Source organism: Mustela nivalis (genome assembly GCF_964662115.1).
Source record: "Mustela nivalis genome assembly, chromosome: 6".
In the NCBI taxonomy this organism is placed as follows: domain Eukaryota; kingdom Metazoa; phylum Chordata; class Mammalia; order Carnivora; family Mustelidae; genus Mustela; species Mustela nivalis.
Genome location: NC_139025.1, coordinates 86,312,475 through 86,333,622, shown reverse-complemented (window position 1 = coordinate 86,333,622; position 21,148 = coordinate 86,312,475). Strand labels below are relative to the sequence as shown.

The window sequence follows — 21,148 nt, the reverse complement described above, 5'->3', positions numbered from 1 at the left end:
TTAGCTCCTGTTCCCTGTGGTGCTGGGCAGCAGCCCTTCGGTTACTCTTCCTAACTGAGCCTCGTCGTAGTACTCCCTGCTCTCCAGTATGTGTACAGGTCCTCTGCGGTAAGTGCACAGAGCCTGGAGGGGAACCACTGAAAATTTTCAGTAGTGTTATGGTGCTGAGATGAAGGTGAATATGTATCTTTCCTGATTTCTTTTCATGTTAAATATTGTGTTTATAATAAATAAGGGGCATCCAGGAGGATCAATCACCTATAGTGCCAAATGGTCTATGATTAAGGCAGAACAGAGAGTGGAAGTCTGCTGGCTTACTGTTCTCCTTTTTTTAAGATTTTTTTAAAAGATTTTATTTATTTATTTGATAGAGATCACAAGTAGACAGAGAGGCAGGCAGAGAGAGAGAGGGAAGGAGGCTCCCTGCTGAGCGGACAGCCTGATGCAGGGCTCCATCCTAGGACACTGAGACCATGACCCAAGCCAAATGCAGAGGCTTAACCCACTGAGCCACCCAGGTGCCCCATTTTTTAAAGATTTTATTTATTTACTTAGCACATGAGAGTGAGCATAAGCAGGGGGAGCAGCAGACAGAGAGGGAGAAGCAAGCTCCCCACTGAGCAGGGAGCCTGATGCAGGACTCGATCCCAGGACCCCAGGAACATGACCTGAGCTGAAGGAAAACACTTAACTGACCAACCCACCGAGGCACCCCAGGCCTACTGTTTTCTGGACCTCAAAAAGCCGAAATAGCTTCTTTCTCCTCTGGCAGATGCACATCAAGGGCCCCAGTTTTACTGTTTCTTCATGGTGCTTTTCTCCCCGAAGTGCAGCTTCTGCTCGGCAGTAGCAGACACACTGTGTCCATCAGACGCTGGCAGGAACCCCAGGGATTATGCACAGGGGCATCACGTAATCTTTGCTCATACCTCGCAGCCAAAGCCTATCTGCTGGTGTGGGACAAAGTGCTCAGAGGCTGTCAGCACGTGGCTTTTGGTAGAAGGACATGAATCCATTACTTCCTCGCCATCCAGACAGAAACCCCCTGGTTCAACCTGTCCAGTTCTAGATTGCCTCACTGAATGGTTTTAGCTGAATAGCAAGGGCATCCTCCCCCTTTTAATTCTTTATGTCAGGAATTTTTGTATTTTAAGACACATGTCTTAAAATGTGTCTGGCACAGTCAGTAGAGTGTACAACGCTTGGTCTTGGGGTTGTGGGTTCAAGTCCCAACATTGGGTGTAGAAATTACTTAAATATAAAATCTTTAAAAAAAAAAATGTTTGTTTTATGTGAATTGGAAGAAAAAAATTTTCTTTAGTCACAGTATTAATCCATCCTTCATGATTTGGAGCAGTTTCTCCAAAATGGAGGGTATATACTTGTCGGAAGTGGCCTGGAGATCGTATCTTTACATTCAGTGCCAAATTTGGTGACTCTTGTTGTTCCCTTTCTTTTCCACGGTAGACAGAAAAGCTGACGAGGAGAGAAATGGAAGCCAAGTTTTGTAATCTGTCTTTGTCGTCTAATAGCGTAAGTACCCAGTGATGGCGCTATCGCAGCTTTCTCTGAAACTCTGGACAACACTGATCTCCAAGGCAGTGAGGCGGGGCTGCTCCCCAGTGCCTTACAAACAGGTTTCCCTTGAGGGTTCATAGGTTCCATGGCAGCCTCCGAGGATCAGGGGAAGAGGGCCCAGTGCTGGCTTCAAAGCCTGCCTCCCCACACTGCTGTTCACCGTGGGGTCATCAGCCTGTTCTTTCTTGATCACCAGCTGCTCTGCCCTCCAGAGCCACCTGCTGAGCAAGCGGGTCTAGTACTAGTTGTTCTCTTCTGAAATAGATCCTAGGGGCCTGGGATGAGGCACCAAACTCTGCAGATCCATCTGGGTTTCCCCCATTACCCAACCCCCGCTGAACTTCCAGCATGTCAGAGTTGAATTAAAGCTCCTGCTTTTCCGGTACATTTCCAACTCCTAAAATCTGGCTTTGATCCCAGTGGCAGTGAGGACTATCTCGTGGTGTAAACAAGTTTGTCCTGTTCTCTGAGCAGGCATCACATTAGTCTCTGATCTTGGGCACGGTGACCCAAACTTCACGGAGTCACTAGATAGCAGAAGACAGCAGAGATTTCTGACATTTCCCTGAATATTTATATAAGAAAACTACTTCTTTAAAACTTCCCCACAACCTCTCTAACCCTGCTGGGGCACTTCATTACATGACCTGTGATGATCAGCAAATGCATGTATAGGATAGGTTAAAATATGACTGCACAGGGCCAGGCAGAGGCACTCATTCTTTTGGACACCTACAGTGTGGCTGGCACAGTGCTAAGGCACATAAAGGAGTCAGCTGAAGAGTCCATGGGCTGCTTTCAACTTAATTCATATTGGCCTTTAAAAAGCCCTGGGGGGATCCGTGCAGCATCTGTCTACCCTTGGCTCTCTAACCAAACTTGCACACACAGACTGCAGCCCAGAACAGTCAACCTGCAGTCAGGCAGGGAAGGTAAACCAGATCACACAGCCTAGGAGTTCTAGAAGTTAAGCCAGGTTAAAAGATGTTAAATATTGGAGGAGATATTAATGGTACCCAAAGTGACCAGTGATAAAATATTTTGATAGGAAGCACAGTATTTACGTAATCCTCTAGACATGTACATAGCACATAGCTGTGAGCAGAAATAGTTCCGTGTAAAAATAGCACAAAGAATCTGCTCCAGAAACTGCCCAGTCTGGTGATTCCTTACCTGAAGGTTCAAGCCCAGAAGGTTCTTTGAACTAATGTCACATTTCAGATATATTTCACACTTGTACATGATAGCTGCCTCAGCTGCATTTTCAAATGTCAGCTTCTTTTTGTTGAATCTCTGGTTATCTGATGATGAGCATTGCTTCAAAGTTGTACATTGGATAGCTTAAAGATGGAAGGATTAGCACCTAATAAAGGCATTTAGTGCTGTCATTTTTTAAAAATGGAAACTCTGAAGATACTAGAAAAGGAAGCAGTAATATCGCAAGCCAGTGCCTGGCCCAGTGTTCTGATTTTACAGATGAGGCATCTCAGGCCCAGAGAGATGTCGTGACTTGTCCAGAGTCACCTGGAGTTTGTTGATGATGGGGTGAAGACACAGATCTGGAGATAACGACTCTAGTGCTTCTGGTAGTTTATTAATGGGGTAATTTAATGTTAAAGTTTGAGAAGAAAGAGTTTTTAATTTTAAGAAGAAAACCATTTAATACAGGAAAGATATTGAGATGACATTACTTTTTGGATTTAAAAAAAATACATGTGGTGTGTGATTATTAAATTGAATTAAGCTGAGTCTTCATTCAGCTGTTTCCATGCGCCAGCTTATCATTGAACCAGGTTATGCTTATATAGTCTTAAAATAGCTATAATTTTGTTTAACTCCCGGGAGCTCCAGTGGAAATTTCTTTCGGGTCAATGACCATAGTTACTTCCTGTTTCCCCTGCTGTGTGCCAGGGACTGGGCCTGGCCCACAGATCGTCTCTAGCCATTGTCCTCATGTGGAAGACGATGGGTGCAGCAGCCAGGAGCTGGGATGGAGGTGTGAGTCCCAGAGGGAGGGAAGGATCAAGGGGCTGACACGTCCAAACAGAAATTATTCAAACGAAGGGAGGAGAGGGACTTCTGGCTACTTCTGAGTAGAACTAGAACCAGTCAGACTTCGTCTTCCTGCGTGCCCATCCCACTCTATCCTCGAGCCCCATTTCTGTGTCTGCAGGAACAGAGGTTGATGAGAATGAGGAGGGTAAAGAGGACCAATACTGGCTTGGAAATCTCGTCATGGCGCTTCAGCTAGTACAAGGGGCTGCTCTGCTGGGGGCAGCATTCACTGGGAGTAGGTGCCCAAAGCACTCCAGTGAGGTACTCACTGGAAGTTGCTGGAAAAGGATAACCCATAGTCAGGTTCCCAGTGAAGGTTAAAATGGCCTCTGAGCAGAAAATCCCTGCTCTTCCCTGCCGTGGATCCAAAGCTAAATGTGCCTCCTTGCTTTCCAGCTGTGTCGACTCTACAAATTTATTGAGCAGAAGGGAGATTTGCAGGATCTAACGCCAGCAATAAATTCATTAATAAAACAGAAAACAGGCATTGCCCAACTGGTGAAGTATGGCTTAAAAGACCTAGAAGAGATTGTTGGGCTGTTGAAGAAACTCGGCATCAAGTTGCAGGTTCGGCAACCGCTGGATTCTCCTGGTGGGGGGGTGGTCAGTGCTGCCGGCCCAGTGGGAGATGGGGTTTTGGAGTTAATGCTGGGACGCATTTTCTTCCCCCAGAACACTGCTTTCTCCATTTTGGAACTTCTGATTTCTAGTAACAGTTTTGGCTTTAATCACAATGTCCTTGCAAGCATCGTGATTTCCTGTAGTACAGGGAATCTGATGATGCCAGTTATCTCCAGCCAAGGTATGATTCCTGAAGAGAGCAGAGTTTCTGCACCTGGCAGGCTGTCCTTAGACCTCTTCCCGATTGCTCTGATGCTACTGATGTAAAGCTGTGTCCTTGACCTGTTTGCGTGGGCTTGCACTTCACAGGTCTTGATCAATCTGGGCCTGGTATACAAGGTACAGCAGCACAATGGAGTCATCTTCCAGTTTGCGGCAGTCATCAGACGCAGGCAGAGGGCTGTATCGGAAATCCTGGCAGCTGGTGGCAGATACGACCTGCTGGTGAGGGCTCACCCTGTGTTTGTTGGTTGATTTATTCTGGTTTAATTTCCTTTCTTCCTCAGCCTGGGTGGCTCAGTTGTTGAGCAGCTGCCTTCAGCTCAGGTCATGATCCCAGTGTCCTGGAATCGAGCCCCACATCGGGCTCCCTGCTTAGTGGGAAACCTGCATCTCCCTCTCCTGCTCCCCTTGCTTGGGTTCCCTTGCTCACTCACTATCTGTCAAATAAATAAAATCTTGGGGAAAACAAAATTACAGGTTTATAGGAAGTTGCAAAGATAGTACAAAGAGATGTTATGTACCTTTCCGTTTCCTTGAATGGTTAAATCTGGCATAACTGTAATAAAATAGCAGAACCAGGGCACAGACAGGACAACCGGGTACACTCTGTGTGTACCTCTTTGCCATCGTATCGTGTGTGGAGTCTCGTCACCACACCACAATCATGATACAGAGCTCTTCACTAACCATAAAGACCCATGGATGCTGACCTTTACTACTTCAAATGAAGTATGGAACCTTTCCCTGCTGGAAGTCCTTATACCCATCCTGCCATTTGTAATATAATTGTCTTAAATATTTCCTCTCCATACATTGAGGTCCACATCAGACAGTGTTAGGCTTTTTGCTTCAACTGTCCAAATCTGAGTGTAGTTCACTCAGATTTCTGGGTTTCTGATGAGAAATGTGTGTTGTTTGAATTTTCATCTGTAGTTGATTTTCACTCAGTGCTCTTAAGATTTTTTTCCTTTGGGGGCGCCTGGGTGGCTCAGTGGGTTAAGCCAGTGCCTTTGGCTCAGGTCATGATCTCAGGGTCCTGGGATTGAGTCCCGCATCGGGCTCTCTGCTCAGCGGGGAGCCTGCTTCCTCCTCTCTCTCTCTCTGCCTGCCTCTCTGCCTACTTACGATCTCTCTCTGTCAAATAAATAAATAAAATCTTAAAAAAAAAAAAAAAAGATTTTTTTCCTTTGTCTTTAGTTTGACATTTGATCATGACCTGTCTTGGTGTGACTTTCTTTGGATATATGTTCTTCAGGATTATCTCAGCTTATTGAATCTAGAGGTTTATGTCCTTCTCCAGTGGGGACCCCCCAACAAGCCCTAGCACGGTGGCATCTGAGAACACTGAGTGGAAGCTAAGACTTTGATACCTGCCTGGGGTAGTGCCCTCCAACCCCCAAGCAGTGTCAGTGGAGGAGCCAGAGGATTACAGACCCTCACCTCCACCCAAACAGTAACGAGACCACCCTCCCCACAGACCAGTAAAGGCATGTTTCAGGCATTTTATTCTAATACCTCTCCTGTCTCACCCTCTTTTTTGCTCTCACCATCTAGGACTCTGATGACAAATGTTTAAGTTTTTATATCCCTGAGGTTCTGGGGCCTTTTGCTTTACAGTCTGTTTTCTCTCTCCTTCAGACTGAATAGTTTCTCTTGTTTAATCTTCAGTTCCACCGTTTTCCCCATTCTGCTATTGAGCCCATCCAGAGGTTTTTTAATCTTCCACTTTTCCGCTGAGCCTTTCTTTTTGGGGGGCTGGGACTCAAGCCTGTTCGTCATGCTTGTTTCTGAAGCATTTTTGTGATGGTGGCTTTAAAATCCTTGTCAGAGGTTTCCAACATCTGTGTCATCCCGTTTTTGTTATCTGTTGATTGTCTTTTCTTAAACATTTTGAGATCTTCTTGGTAGCTGCCATGATGTGTGATTTTCACTGTGTACCCTGGGTATGTTTTTTTTTTTTTTTTTAAGATTATTTATTTATTTATTTATTTGACAGAGATCACAAGTAGGCAGAGAGGCAGAGGGGGTGGGGGAAGCAGGCTTCCCGCTGAGCAGGGGACCTGATGTGGGGCTCGATCCCAGGACCCTGAGATCATGACCTGAGCCAAAGGCAGAGGCTTTAACCCACTCAGCCACCCAGGCGCCCCTACCCTGGGTATTTTAAGTATTAGGAGACTCCAGAGCTTAGCTAGATCTTTTGGTTTAGCAGGCCTCCCCTGAGAGCACACCAGTAGGGGTGGGGGGTGCCATCTTGCTACTGTTGGTTGAGGGTAAAGATTCAGTTTCCTTACCCTGCTTGCTTCAACACTGGGAGGGGTGCCTTGTTCCTGTTTCCTGCACAGTACTGGTACTATGGTGAGTTGGGGGAGAGAAGTAGCAGGAGACTGCTGGAGAGCGGGGAAAGTTCCAGCCTCCCACTTAGCCAGCCATCTTGGACACCATCCCCACAGGGAGGGTGGCCTCATTACTTCTTAGGCAGAGGTGAGGGTCTGTCATCCTTCGGTTCCTGGCCTCCAATTACACTGTTTGGGTGGAGAGGGGTAGGGGGCACTACTCTAGGCAGGTAAGAAAGTCCTGGTTCCCGTATGGTCTATAGAGGGGGGTCCCTTACATCTGGGTAAAGGTGTGGGCCCCCACTCAGCCTTGGCTGGTGGGTGTAGGCCTGTGCTTCTTCCTGTGGTGTTTGGCTGGAGCATGGCAGGGGTGTTATAAACATTTTCGGCCCTGCCAGGTTGCCCCTCTCTTGGTCTTCTGGCCAGAGAGAGCAGATTTCCTGGGGGCCTTTTGTTGGTTCTCCTTGGCATTTCTAGCTTGTCAGCATGTGCTTCCCTCCGATTCTACAGTTCCTGTACCCGTGTGTACCCGCTCTGCACTTCATAGTCTAATTTGTTGGATTTATAAATAATGTCCAGGATTTCTAGCTGTACTTAGAGGGAGGAGTAGAGAGAAGCATTCCTACCTATCTTGGTCCAGAATCAGAATGTACCTATGTATTTTTTTTTTTTTTTTTTTTTTTAAGATTGATTTATTTGACACAGAGAGCACAAGTAGGCAGAGCGGGAGGGAGAGGGAGAAGCAGGCTCCCCACTGAGCAGGGAGCCCAATGCGGGGCTCAGTCCCAGGACCCTGGGATCATGACCTGAGCCGAAGGCAGATGCTTAACCAAGCCACCCAGGAGCCCCCCTCCCATGTAATTTTAAATTATCTAGGGACATAAAGCAAATAAAAAGATATTTTAATGATCTTATTTGACCCAAGTATCTAAAATGTTGTTTCAGCATACAGTCCAAATTTTTAAAAAGGTTTTGTTTTTGTTTCTGCTTCTGTTTTTTTAAGATTGTGTTTATTTGTCAGAGTGCAAGAGCGTGAGCAGAGGGAGCAGCAGGCAGAGGGAGAAGCATGCTCCCTGCTGAGCAAGGAGCCCAATGCAGGACTTGATCCCTGGGATCAAGACCTGAGCCAAAGGCAAACACTTAACCAACTGAGACACCTAGGAGCCCTGAAATTTTCAAAATTTTTGAGCTATTTCACATTTTTTTTCTAAGCCTTTGCAATCAGTGTATATTTAACCCAATATACCCCAAATACTACTTGAGCATGTAATCCTACATCTCAGTATGATTAGTGAGCTATTTTGTATCCTCTTTTTTTTCCATTCTGAGTCTTCGCGACCTCTGTGTATTTAATACCCAGCACATGTCAGTTTGGCTTAGACGGATTTCAGATATCCAAACCACAGGTGACTAGGTGGCTGCCGTGGTTGGCAGTGCAGCTCTAGGTGCAGCATTTGTTCATTTTTCCCAAGTCGGCACGTGTGCGTGCTTCCATCTCGCCCTCCCTCGCCCCTCGTTCTCTTCTCTCACTGGCACTCTCCCTACTGCACTCGTACGTAGTTTTGGTTGAACCCTTTCATGGTAAGTTGCTGACAAGTGTGTGCACCCTCCAGTCATCGCTTTGCTTGTGAGGACGGTTTCTTCTCTCTTTCATAACCATAGTTGTGCCTCTCTTCCCAGATTCCCCAGTTTAGAGGACCACAGGCTCTGGGACCAGTCCCCACTGCTGTTGGGGTGAGCATAGCTATAGACAAGATCTCTGTGGCGATCCTCAACATGGAAGAACCTGTAAGTTCCAGTTTGGCTGCCCGCTTTCCAGTGGGCTCTGGGTGGCCTTTCATTTTAGAGTCCTGTATGTGGAGCCCTGAATGTGGCAATGGACTGAGGCTTTGGGAGGTTATCTTGGTCGTAATAGACAAGTCTAGGACTTGGCGTCCACCCTTGCATAGAAGTCCTTAGCCTCTCGCTGGGGGACCTCAGACAGCTCATCTGTCTTTGCCTGGCCTCGCTCACCTCATCTTTGATGTACCCTTTAAACGTGAAGTGAAGCTGTTGGCAGAGGTCTTTCAAAGCCCCTTGTTCGGAAATCCAGCTGTGCTCTACAGAGCTGTAAATGGTTCTTTATCCTTTTTGTTTCAGACAAGAGCAGTTTTCTCAGAGGAAAAGGGTATCTTCCTGATGGCTTAGGATAGCTGAAGTCTAAAAAAACTAACATAAGAGGTTTCTGTCATTTTTTCTATGATGATGTTGACGATGTCATTTTGAAGTCCAGACTTCTGTCGCTTACAAGATTTCGAGCTGCCTGTCTTCACATGAGTGCTGCCTCCCTCCTGGTGCTGGTCCCACCTACAGGCCCACAGTCTCGCTCCTCTAAATGTCACCACTCTCTTTCTGATCCAGGTTACAATCAGCTCTTGTGACCTCCTAATCGTAAGTGTTGGCCAGATGTCCATGTCCCGGGCCATCAACCTCACCCAGAAGCTCTGGTCTGCAGGAATCACGGCACAAATCATGTATGACTGGTCACAGGTAATGAGACACAGAGTGCCCCTGAGTGGAGTGGGTACAGTCCCGGCTGCAGTGACAGGTGGGCCTCTCCAGCCTTAGAGTACGGTTCCCTCAGACTCGACTACTTCCTGTGTTAGTTTCTGATTGTTTCAGGAGCAAAAGACCACAACCTCAGTGGTTTAAAATAATACATGCTGGTTGTCTTGCATTTCTGGGGTTCAGAAGTCTGCTACTGGTCCCGCTGGGCTCCAGTCAGGGTGTCTGCCAGAGCCAGTTGCTTCTGAAGGCCTGAGGGGCAGAATCCATTTCCTTGCCTTTTCCAGCTCCCAGAGGCCTCCAGCATCCTCTGTTCGTAGGCCCTTCCTCCACCCTCAGACTCAGCAGTGTAGCATCTTCTTTCCTCTCTGACCTCCGTTTTTGTCTTTCCACCTCTGACCCTCCTGTCTCCTCTCACAAGGAGCCTTGAGATTACACTGATCCCAACCAGATGATCCACATCATCTCCCTGTCTCAAGATCCATAACTCAGAGTTCCTTTGACCATAGAAGCAAACATAGAGGTTCCAGGGATGAGGCTGGGATGTCTTTGCAGGGCTGGTATCTAGGCTTGTACATTTCCCAAAGGCATTTCGTGTTGAGCCTCTGTGGGTGGCTGCCTCTCCTCAGACCTCCCACAGCAGCCTGCTCTGCAGATGGAAGTGAGGAAAGCAGCAGCCGTGAACCCACCAGTCCTTCAGAAAGGTGGGGAGGGTTTGGGGAGACTGTCTCCCCTGCCACCAGCAGATCACAGAAGGGCATACACTCCAGTTCACTCATACTCAGGTACCCCAGAGCAGGAAGAGCCTCCCAGGGAAATAGAACCTTCCCCTGCCCCCCTTCTCCTTCCATATCACCTGCCAGAAGGTTTCAGAAGCTGCTGCTGTCCGTCTGTGTGTCAGTTAGAGAAAACCTCCTGGCACCAGCATGCTGGGCAAAGATTTTCAGTCATTTGACAGAACAGCATCCTCTTTCATTGGTGTGCTTGTTTCATAAATTGTTAGAGCAGTGTTCTTCCAGAAACCGTGACTTCAGTCCTGCCCAGCAGCAGACATCTCTGCTCCTCTGCTTGGTGGCTTGATGCTTCACTTGAACTTTATACCGTCCACTGTTTGTGTTTTCTTGGCTTTCCTCAAAGGCCTTCTCGTTGTATGTGTGTATACCCTACAATTTCTGGCACCTTCCACCAAGATTTGAAGGTTGTGTTTTTTTAAGTTTTATTTATTTATTTGAGGGAGAGAGAGTTGGAAAGCACGAGAGTGGGGAGGGTCAGAGGGAGAAGCAGACTCTCCGTTGAGCAGGGAGCCCCATATGGGACTCGATCCTGGGACTCTGAGATCATAACCTGAGCTGAAGGCAGTCGCCCAACCAACTGAGCCACCCAGGTGCTTAGAAGATTTTGAAAACCTGTTACTGTGTCCCATGCACTTTGACTGTCCATGGTCCCTGAGGACAGTAGTGAAAGTAAGAAAAACAAGGTCTTATTAAACCTCCTTTGAAGTCTTACTCTTCTGGCTTAATACTTACAGCTCCTACAGTCAGCATGTTTAGTAAGTGACTTTGAAAATACAGTTGGACACCATGTTTTCAGTCTCCTTAATTATTTGAAGCTGCTCTAGGCGTTCTGTGTTTACCTCACATGTTGTGTTTGTTTCAGTCCCAAGAGGAACTACAAGAATATTGCAGACACCACGAAATCACGTGCGTGGCCCTCGTCTCAGATAAAGGAGGAAGCTATGTCAAGGTACAGACCCAAGGAAATCTTTCACAGTTCAGCAGACAGCTTTCCCAAACTGTGTATTAACTGTGGAGTACCCAGCTTCCCACTGTGCCCTGGCTTGGGTATGGGTAGAAATCCATTCTTACATTTGCTGGGTCTGTTCTTGGAGAAAGGCTATAGAGTAAGAGAGAATCTGAATCAGAACACTTGCCTTCAAGCTTAAAAAATAAAAAATAGTGGCAGTAGGTTTTTCCTGCTTTTCTCCCTCTGTTCCCTTTCCCCATCTAAGAAAATGAGAATAATAACTATACTGATACCTGGTGGTTGGCATATCCTGTGGCTGTTTCCTAACCAGTTTTACTCTGTTGCATTTAACTTATGAAAGCTCATAAATATACCACCTTCTTACCTTTATTTCTATTTTTTAAGGAAGAAAATCAACTTATTTTCCCCCTTTTATGTCTTTGGCAGGTTTTAATATCTGGGTAATGTTGGCCTCATAAATGAGTTGGACAGTGTTCTCTCCTCTTCCATTCTCTGAAGGATTCTGTGTACAGTTGGTATTATTTCATCCTCCACTGTTTGGTCAGACTCACCAGGGGCCACAGGGGCCTAGACAGAGACATTCAGGTTGTCTCTTTCTGAGTAAGTGAGTTTAGGTAGTTGGTATCTTCCCTAGAAAGTTTCTACTGCATCTAAATTTTCAAATATTCTCTTTTACTATCTGTAGGGTCTGTAATGATAATCCCCTCTTTCATTCCTGATAATTGGTAATTTATGTCTCCCATCCTCCCCCTTTTTTCACTTCACTAGGCTGGCTAGAGGTTTATTGATGCTGTTTGTCTTGTCAGAAAACTGGTGTTTGAAGTCATTGGTTTTTCTGGGGTGTTTTTTTGTTGTTCATTTGTTTTCTATTTCACTGATTTCCATTTGTCTTCGTTCTGCTAATTTTGGATTTAGTTTATTCCTTTTCTGGTTTCTTCAGGTAGAAGTGGATTAAACACAGCCCGTAGGCCAAATCTGGTACACAGCCTATTTTTGTATGGCCTGTGACCTACAATTATATTTTACATTCTTTGTTTAAAAAGAAAAAAAAAAAAAAGTGACAGTGTATGGCCTGTAAAGCCTAAGATAGTATCTGAGCCTTTACAGGAAGAAAAAAAAAAGGCACCTGGCATGGATTACTGAGTTTAGACTTTACTTTTTTATGTATAAACATTTAATGCTGTAAATTTCACTTTTAAGTACTGCATCAGTTGTATCCCACACATTTGTGTATGTAGAGCCTTCATTTTCTTTTAGTTCAGAATAACTTTCTAGTTTCTTTGATTTCTTCTTTGAAAGGTTATTTAGAAGTCTGTGGTTTAATTTCCAAATATTTGGGTATTTTCCAGTTATCTTTCTTAGATAATTTCTTTCTTATTTTTTTATTTAAATTCAGTTAACATATATAACCTATAATGTATTACTAGTTTCAGAGGTAGAGAGGGTCAGAGCTTTGTCAAGTCGTGTAATACCCAGTGCTCATTACATCATCTTTAATAATTTCTCATGATTTAATTCCTTTGTGATCAAAGAACATACTCTGATTTCAATTCTTTTTAATTTTACTGAGCTGTGATTTAAAGTAAAAAATAATTGTCTATTACTGTGAATGTTTCATGTGCACTTGAGAAGAATGTGTATTTTGCATTGTTAGGAGGAGTGTTTGATAAATACCAATTAGGTCACATTAGATCATGGTGTTGCCGAAGCTGTCTGTATCTTTCCTAAGCATTTTGTCTACTTGATCAGTTAGTTAGTTGCTGAGAGAGGAGTGTCAAAATCTCTGGCTATCATTGTAGATTTATCTGTTTTTCCTTTTAGTTCTATCAGTTTTGCTTCGTACATTTTGAAGCTCTGTTATTTGGTGAATACACATTTAGAATTTTATACCTGTTTGATGAATTGACCTCTTTATGGTTATGAAATGTTCTTCTTTATTTCTTTTTAAAGATTTTATTTATTTATTTGACAGAGAGAGAGATCACAAGCAGGTAGAGTCAGGCAGAGTGGGGGAAGCAAGCTCTCTGCTGAGCTTAGAGCCTGATGTGGGGCTCGATCCCAGGATGCTGAGATCATGACCTGAGCCGAAAGCAGAGGCTTAACCCGCTGAGCCATCCAGGCGCCCTGAAATGTTTTTCTTTATCCCTGATAATATTTCTTGTTCTCTGAGGTCTTTCAATTGGTGTTTGCATGTCATGTGAAAGTGAGTTCTTAGAGACACTCAATATTTGAGTTTTGCTTTTTTGATCTACCCAGACAGTCCCCCTCTTTTAGACCATTTATATGTAATGCAGTTATTGAAATGGCTGGGTTTAAGTCTACCATTTTACTATTTGTTTTCTAATTATTCCATCTGTTCTTTTTTCCATTTTCTTTTCACACCTTCTTTTTAGATCTCTACTATTGGTTTGCTAACCATTACTCCTGTTTTTGGTGAAATTTTTGGTGACTTCTTAGGGTTTACAGTATACACTTTTAACTTAATACATTCCACCTTCAAAATATAGTATATGTTTTACATACAGTGTAAGAACCTTACAACAGAATACTTCCATTTCCCTTCTCTCATTCTTTGTGCTATTGTTGCACATAACATATTGGATGTTAAAACTCCACAATACATTATTTTTATTTCAGCTTTAATTAGTTATTTTTTTTTAAAGAGGTTTTTAAAGTAAGGGGGGAAATGTCCTTTATATTTGCCATCTCTGGAACTGTTGATTCCTGTGTTGAGGCAGATATCATTCTGATTTCGTTTTACTTCTGCCTGAAGAATTTCCTTTAATATTTCTAGTCTGTACAGGTCTGCTGGTCATGAGTTTTCTCAGTGGTTATTGGTCTGAGAAAGTCTTCATTTCACCATTTTTTTTTTTAAGATTTATTTATTTTAGGGATGCCTGGATGGCTCAGTTGATTAAGCACCTGCCTTTGGCTTGGGTCATGATCCCAGGGTCTTGGGATTGAGCCCTCTATCGGGCTCCCTCTCTGCCTGTTGCTCCCCATGCTTGTGCGCTCTCTCTCTCTGACAAATAAATAAAATCTTAAAAAAAAAAAATCATTTATTTTATAGAGTGAGCAAGCAGAAGGAGGGACTGAGGGAAAGGGGGAGAATCTCAAGCAACTGTGGAGCCCGACACAGAGCTCAATCCCCAACCCTGAGATCATGACCTGAGCCGAAACCAAGAGTCCAATGCCCAGCCAACCCTTCCAAATAGCTTTTGAAAGATATTTTTGCTAGATATAAAATTCAGGATTTACATTTTTTCTTTTTGCATTTTGAAGATGTGTTTCATTTTCTTCTGACATGATGGTAGTTTGTTAAAAGTCTGGTTTGATGCTCTGTATGATCTTCCTTTATTTTCTGGCACCTTCTAAGATTTTCTTCTGTCATTGATTTTCTACAGTTTGAATATGATATACTTCAATGTGGTATTCTCTATATTTAAATACCTGGTATTCATAGCTAGGATTTCTTTGAACCGTAAACTCATAGTTTTCATAAAGTTTAGAAATTCTTCAGGAGCACCTATTGGCTCAGTTGGTTAAGCATCTGCCTTGGGCTCAGGTTATGATCCCAGGGTCCCAGGATCAAGTCCCACATCAGGCTCCCTTCTCGGTGGGGAGCCTGAATCTCCCTCTGCCTTTCCCCCTGCTTGTGCTCTTTCTCTCTGTGTCAGATAAATAAATTTTTAAAATTTTAGAAAAATTTCAGACATTATTTCTTCAAATATTTTTCTGTTCCTTCTTTTCCTTGTAGGACTCTGATTATAGGATGTTAATCGTTTGCTATTGACACACCACTCATTAAGACTCCATTTCTTTTTTTTTTTTTTTTCCCCTCTATGCTTTATTTGGGACCATTCACTGATCTTTTTGCAGTATCTTATCTGCTATTAATCCCATTGAATTTCTTACGTATTTTTTCATCTCTGTAAGTTTCATTTGTATCTTTATATGTCTTCCATTTCTCTCAGAGTTTTTGTTTCCTTTACATTTTTTACAAAATTTAGAATAGTCATTTTAGGGGCACTTAGCTGGCTCAGTCAGTAGAGCATGTGACTTTTGATCTTGGGATTGTGAGTGTAAGCCCCATGTTGAGTGTAGAAACAACTTAAAATCTTCCCCAAAAATAGTCGTTTTAAGGTGCTTGCCTACTAATTCCATCATTTCTGACACTTCTCAGTCTGTTTCTATCATTTCTTGAGGTTATGAGTCATATTTTCATACCACTTTGCATGCCAGTAAATTTTTTTAAAAGATTTTATTTATTTATTTGACAGAGAAAGAGAGAACAAGCAGGGGGAGCTGCATGCAGAGGGAGAGTAAAGGGAGAAGCAGATTCCCCACTGAGCAGGGAGCCTGACACAGAGCTAGATCCCAGGACCCTGGAATCATGACCTGAATCAAAGGCAGATGCTTAACTGACTGAGCCACCCAAACCCTCCTGCCAGTAATTTCTGATTGGTTGTTAGACATTCCTGGATGCTAGGTTTTATGTCCCTATAAATACTGTTGGGCTTTATTCTGGGGTGTAGTTAAGATTCTTGAATTGCTTGATCTTTTCCAGGCTTCATTTTATACATTGTTAGGGCAGATCCAGGGCAGCTGTTGGTCTAAGCCTGAGTTAACCCCATTAGTACAAAGCAATACCCTTAGGAGGATTCTGCCTGTGTATTCTGAGATCTTCTACCCTGATAAGAGTAACAACTCTTCCCAGCCCTATGAATTCCAGAAATTACTCTGCCTACTCGTTTCTGATGGTTGTTGCCCCAGTCTCAGAGAGTTTTCTTTCACTAATGCCCAGATCAGTTCTCTGGCAAGAATTGAGGGTAGAATTGTTCTTTCTCTGAGTGTGGAGCACTCTTCTCTTCAGTCCTCTGCCTTACAATCTCTAGCTGTCTGGGTCTACCTAAACTGTCTCCCCACCTGGGCAAGGCTCCGGGTCTTTTGGGGTCCATGTTCCTGTGTTGCAGTCTGCAGGCTTCTTCATCACAATAAAGGGGCACGGATATGGCACTCACTTTTTTTCCCTTCTCTTGAAAGATAGTTCTCACTGCTTGTTATCTAAGGTCTGAGAAACCATTGTTTTATGTGTTTTGTCTGACTTTCTAATTGTTTAAGGAAGGCAGTTCTTACAGTAGTTATTCCATTAAGATTTGGAAGTCCCCACTATTAGTCTGCTTATTAGTCACAAAATCATAAATGACCCTAAGAACAGGCCTCTTCCAGAACAGTGATTGCCATCAAGCCTCTGCTGGGTAATTTGTGCCATAACACACTGCTATAATTAGCGAATTTTAAAAACTTAACTCAGTCTCCTTCCCAAAATTTATACTCTGTGGTCTTAATTCTGCCTTCTGGAGTAGTCAGCATAGTAAGTCTAATTTTTCATCCTCTCAGCTATCTTCAAATAAATTGTAGACCACTGCCATGTCTCTCTGCCCTCTTTCTGGTTCAGACATTCTGGTTATTTAAGCCATTCCTCTTAACATGATTTCTCAACTCCTTGACCCTCCTAGTTAACCTCCTCTGGACATTCCTTGTCAATGTCTGTCTTCAAATGTGGCACTAGAATTCTGCAGAGAATTCTAGCAAATTCTGACTAAATGAGAATGCTCTCTGACCCCTCGACCCAGATATTGTATTTCTCCTCATACAGCTTACTACTGAACTCTTAGCAACCATGTGGCTCTTTGGCTTGTACTGAACTTAGCAACTAAAACCCATTGGCCCTTTCACAGTTAGCACCATGTCTGGCTGGCCAGCTACAATGAGGGCTTTAATTATAGGACTTCATATTTATCTCCGTTAAATGTGATCTTGTTCATTCTAGCACATTGTTTCATCCAGTCTCTCTTTTGAATCTTGCGTCATCTTCATACTTGAAGGGCAAGACATCAGTTCATTCATCCAGTCAGCAAGTGCATTTTAAGTGTTCACCGTGTGGGAGGGCTACAATTTAAGATCCTAAAGGATACAGGGACACTAAAGTGTCAGGCCCTGCTGTCAAGGATCCTATAATCTGGTAGGAAACATAACACAATCGTTCATGATTATGAGTTAGAAAATGCTAAATGCCATGAGAGTCCTACAGTGCAAGTTCTCTGAGGGTTTTAACAGTCTGGGAGATTACCTCAGAGGTAGCAGGGGAGTCTTCAGGGTGGAGGTGGGGTTTATGGGGAACCCTCGTGAATGGGCAGAATAGAGATAGGTGCTGATAGGAACTTTTAGGCAGAAGGAATGGCAAAGGTAATGGTAATTCTTCGAATAGCCTGTTCCGAAGTCAAGAGGGAGACCAATAGAAAACTACTGTGGGTATTACCCTGAGTTAAGTCTACTCTGGGTGCAAAGAAGGATACTTCAGCAGGAGAGAATGGTTTTAGCTAGCTCCTAGACAACAAACTGCCAACCAAGGAATTTGGACTTCATGTAGCAGTGAGTGGGGAGCCAGCATGTGTTTTGGACAGAAGGGGACATCAGAGTGCTATGTGAGGAAAATTAATATGCAGGGGTGTGTAGCATGGAACGGAGTGAGAGGAAAATAGAGTGGGAAGAATATAAGGCTGCTAGAAGCCAAGATTGAGTGCTGGCCATGGAGTGAAGATGAAAGAACAGATACCATAGAAGTGGATGACAGCACTTGAATTTGGAATGGAGAAGGGGGAGTGCTCTGGAAACCGGTGACTGGTGATGGGATGTTTAAGGAGAAGAATATGTGGAAGAATTAAATGAAATAGGAGCTGGTTAGTCTTGGCCTTTTAAAAAATCCAATCATTAGTGATAATCTTTTCTTCTCTATACCAGAGTTTCTCAACAGCCACAGTGACTTTTAGGGCCAGATAATTGTGGGGGCTGCTGTCCTAGGCACTATAAGAAGTTGAGCAGCACCCCAGGCCTCTACTCATGAGATGCTGGTAGTACCTCCTATAGCTATCACAACAAGAAAGCTCTCCAAACATTGCCAAATGCCCTGTGATGAGCAAAATTGCCCCTGGTTAGAACCACCAACCTGAAATGTTGACTTAGTTTTGTACTCTGATTCAGCCTATTGGCTTCAAAAATTGATGGTTCTGTTTTATTCTTTTTAAGGTTAAGTCTTTTGAGAAGGAAAGGCAAACAGAGAAACATGTGCAGGAGTCTGATCTTATAGACTACGTTTTGCAGAAACTCAGAACTAAAGTCAGTGATGAAAGAACTATCAGGTAACAAAAGCCCAGAAAACCAGTTGTGACTACTTGTAGAACTTCTGTACCTTTATCTTAAACATCAGTTTGATCCTTTTGGGAAAAAAGATACATCAAAATAACTTTTAATGGATCATTCTGTTGCTTTTGAATAGCTCAGCAGTTTAAATATGTAACCCCTGCATAAGAATAATCATAGTTTCAGGGTTTGTTCTTCATAACATATCAGAGAATATTTTATCAGTTTGAAAGGCCCAATGGGCCAAAATTATCCTATTTGGCTTTTTATTTTATTTTATTTTATTTTATTTTTTTTTTTTTAAAGATTTTATTTATTTATTTGACAGAGAGAAATCACAAGTAAGCAGAGAGGCAGGCAGAGGAGGAAGCAGGCTCCCCGCGGAGCAGAGAGCCCGATGCGGGGCTCGATCCCAGGACCCTGGGATCAGGGCCTGAGCCGAAGGCAGAGGCTTTAACCCACTGAGCCACCCAGGCGCCCCCTATTTGGCTTTTTAATCAGTACATTTTGGTAGTGTTATGTCAAAGTATTTGAAAGACCTAATATATCCTGGGAGAATGTCATATACTCAAGATGGAAATATAAATTGTTTCAACTCTCTGGATAGGAATTTAACAGAGTTAAAATTGCCTTAAAACTAAAAATTAAAAAGAAATGCCCAGTAATTCTACTTTTAGGAATTTATAGTAAAAATTATTCCATGAGGGTACATATAAAGATGCCTAGCAAGACATTGTTTAATAACAGTTTCAATTTTTTTGGTCTCAGAACCACTTTACACCCTTACAAATTATTTGAGGACACCAAAGAACTTTGTTTATATGGGTTATATCTATCAGTAATTTTTTAGAAATTAAAACATTTTTAAAATACTTATTTGAAAATAACAGTAAACTCGAGGCACCTGGGTAGCTCAAGTCAGTAGCTCCAGTCATGATCTTGGGGTCCTGGAATCCAGCCTGTCCTGCTCAGTGGGGAATCTGCTTCTTCTTCTCCCTTTGCCCCTCCCTCCCCCCTCATATGTGCTCTCTCTCTCACACACACAAATAAGTTAAAAATCTTTAAAAAAATAAAATAAATCCATTTTCCAAAACAAAAATGTTGGAAGAGTGACAATTTGACATTTTACAGATAATGCATTGTTCTACATTTTTGTAATTTCTTTAACACTTCAGTAGAAAAAAACAAGATTATCACTATCTGCGTCTGCATTCAGTATGCTTTACTATCATCCATCATACAGTCTCTGGAAAACTCCGTAACCCATTTGTGAAAGGATGACCCAAAAAAGGTAGAGGTTTGGAAGAGGCTTTTTAAATCTGTAAAAAAAGATAAATAACATTTTATATTATGGTGAAAATTGTTTTGACCTTGCAGACCTGTGCAAGGACCTCAGGAACTTCAGAGCTCCCTAGACAACACTCGGAGAATCTCCAACAGTATTACAACACTGATGGGTAGAAAATTGTTTGGATTATAGTAAATACGATGAAATGGTGTATAGCCTTTAAAAAACATGATTCTAGGGGTGCCTGGCTGGCTCTGTCACTAGAGCATGTAGCTCTTGATCTCAGGGTCATGAGTTTGAGGGCCACATTGGGTGTAGAATTTACTTAAAAAAAAAAAAAAAAAAAAAAAAGATTCTTACATAGCTGAATTTATTATTGAAATCTGTCCACAGGTAAGATAAATGATCCTGGTTTTTTCAACCAAAATACATAGCCTACTGTCTGGAATGATATATCAGATTTTTTTAAAGATTTTTATTTATTTGAGAGAGAGCACAGAGAGAGAGTGAGAGGGAGAAGCAGATTCCACACTGAGCAGAGAACCCGATCCCAGGAACCCTGGGATCATGACCTGAGCTGAAGGCAGATGCTTAACTGACTAAGCCACCCAGGTGCCCCCCCAATTTTTAACTATTTTTAACCAGAAATAACTATAGTTCTGGTTAGTGGGATTACAAGGGATCTTAATTATCTTTAAATTTCTATAATTTTCTATAAATGTACAACTTTTAAAAATGTATTTGCTTTATATTTTTATAATATATATGCTTATTTACTATTTACATAATTTTTATATATGCTTATAATCAACAATACTTTTTTTTTGTTTGTTTGTATCAATGATTCTTAATCGGGGGACATTTGGCACTGTTTGCAGGTATTTGGGGTAGTTAGAACTGGGGGTGCTACTAGTATCTAGTAGAGACCAGGGATACTGCTAATCATCCTACAGTGCACATGAGTGACCCCCCCCAATACCCCCAGCCAAAAATTATCTGGCCTCAAATGCCATAGTGCCAATAGTGAAAAACCTTGGCTTATATAAAATAAACATTCTTACTTTCTTCTCCCTCCCTCACCCCAGGCTCCTTCCCATCTGCACCTAGCTTGAATAAATTCACTGTCAGGCTTTTTCTTTTTTCTTTTTTTTTTTTTTTAAAGATTTTATTTATTTATTTGACAGAGAGAAATCACAAGTAGATGGAGAGGCAGGCAGAGAGAGAGGAGGAAGCAGGCTCCCTGCTGAGCAGAGAGCCCGATGCGGGACTCGATCCCAGGACCCTGAGATCATGACCTGAGCCAAAGGCAGCGGCTTAACCCACTGAGCCACCCAGGCGCCCCTGTCAGGCTTTTTCTGAGGAAATAAAATGTTCTAGAAGTACCAGGTATTAGGATTACTGACCTCCGAAAAAGGTAGAGGTTTAGAAGAGAAAACATAAAATACTCCACTAAATTAATAGTATAGACAAACATTATTAAGACACTTAAAAGGCCCAGATGGGATTCAGTTTTAGCAGGGAAGTTTAAGATCTCTCTTCC

At 42.9% G+C, this 21,148-nt stretch overlaps 1 protein-coding gene across 6 annotated transcripts in view; it reads left to right on the top strand.

Moving 5' to 3' along the window:
• The window catches only part of EIF2AK4 (eukaryotic translation initiation factor 2 alpha kinase 4), a 109,550-nt gene that overhangs the window by 80,922 nt on the left and 7,480 nt on the right, over positions 1–21,148 (top strand). For all 6 annotated transcript variants that reach the window (XR_014312988.1, XM_082735534.1, XM_082735536.1 and 3 more), the window contains 7 exons: positions 1,468–1,533; positions 4,030–4,200; positions 4,564–4,698; positions 8,490–8,597; positions 9,210–9,338; positions 11,010–11,096; positions 18,207–18,319. Coding sequence is in view for 5 of the 6 variants with exons in the window: in XM_082735534.1 (XP_082591660.1) it covers positions 1,468–1,533; positions 4,030–4,200; positions 4,564–4,698; positions 8,490–8,597; positions 9,210–9,338; positions 11,010–11,096; positions 18,207–18,319 (809 nt within the window). In the remaining variant the exon portion in view is untranslated. The remainder of the gene's footprint in view (positions 1–1,467; positions 1,534–4,029; positions 4,201–4,563; positions 4,699–8,489; positions 8,598–9,209; positions 9,339–11,009; positions 11,097–18,206; positions 18,320–21,148) is intronic.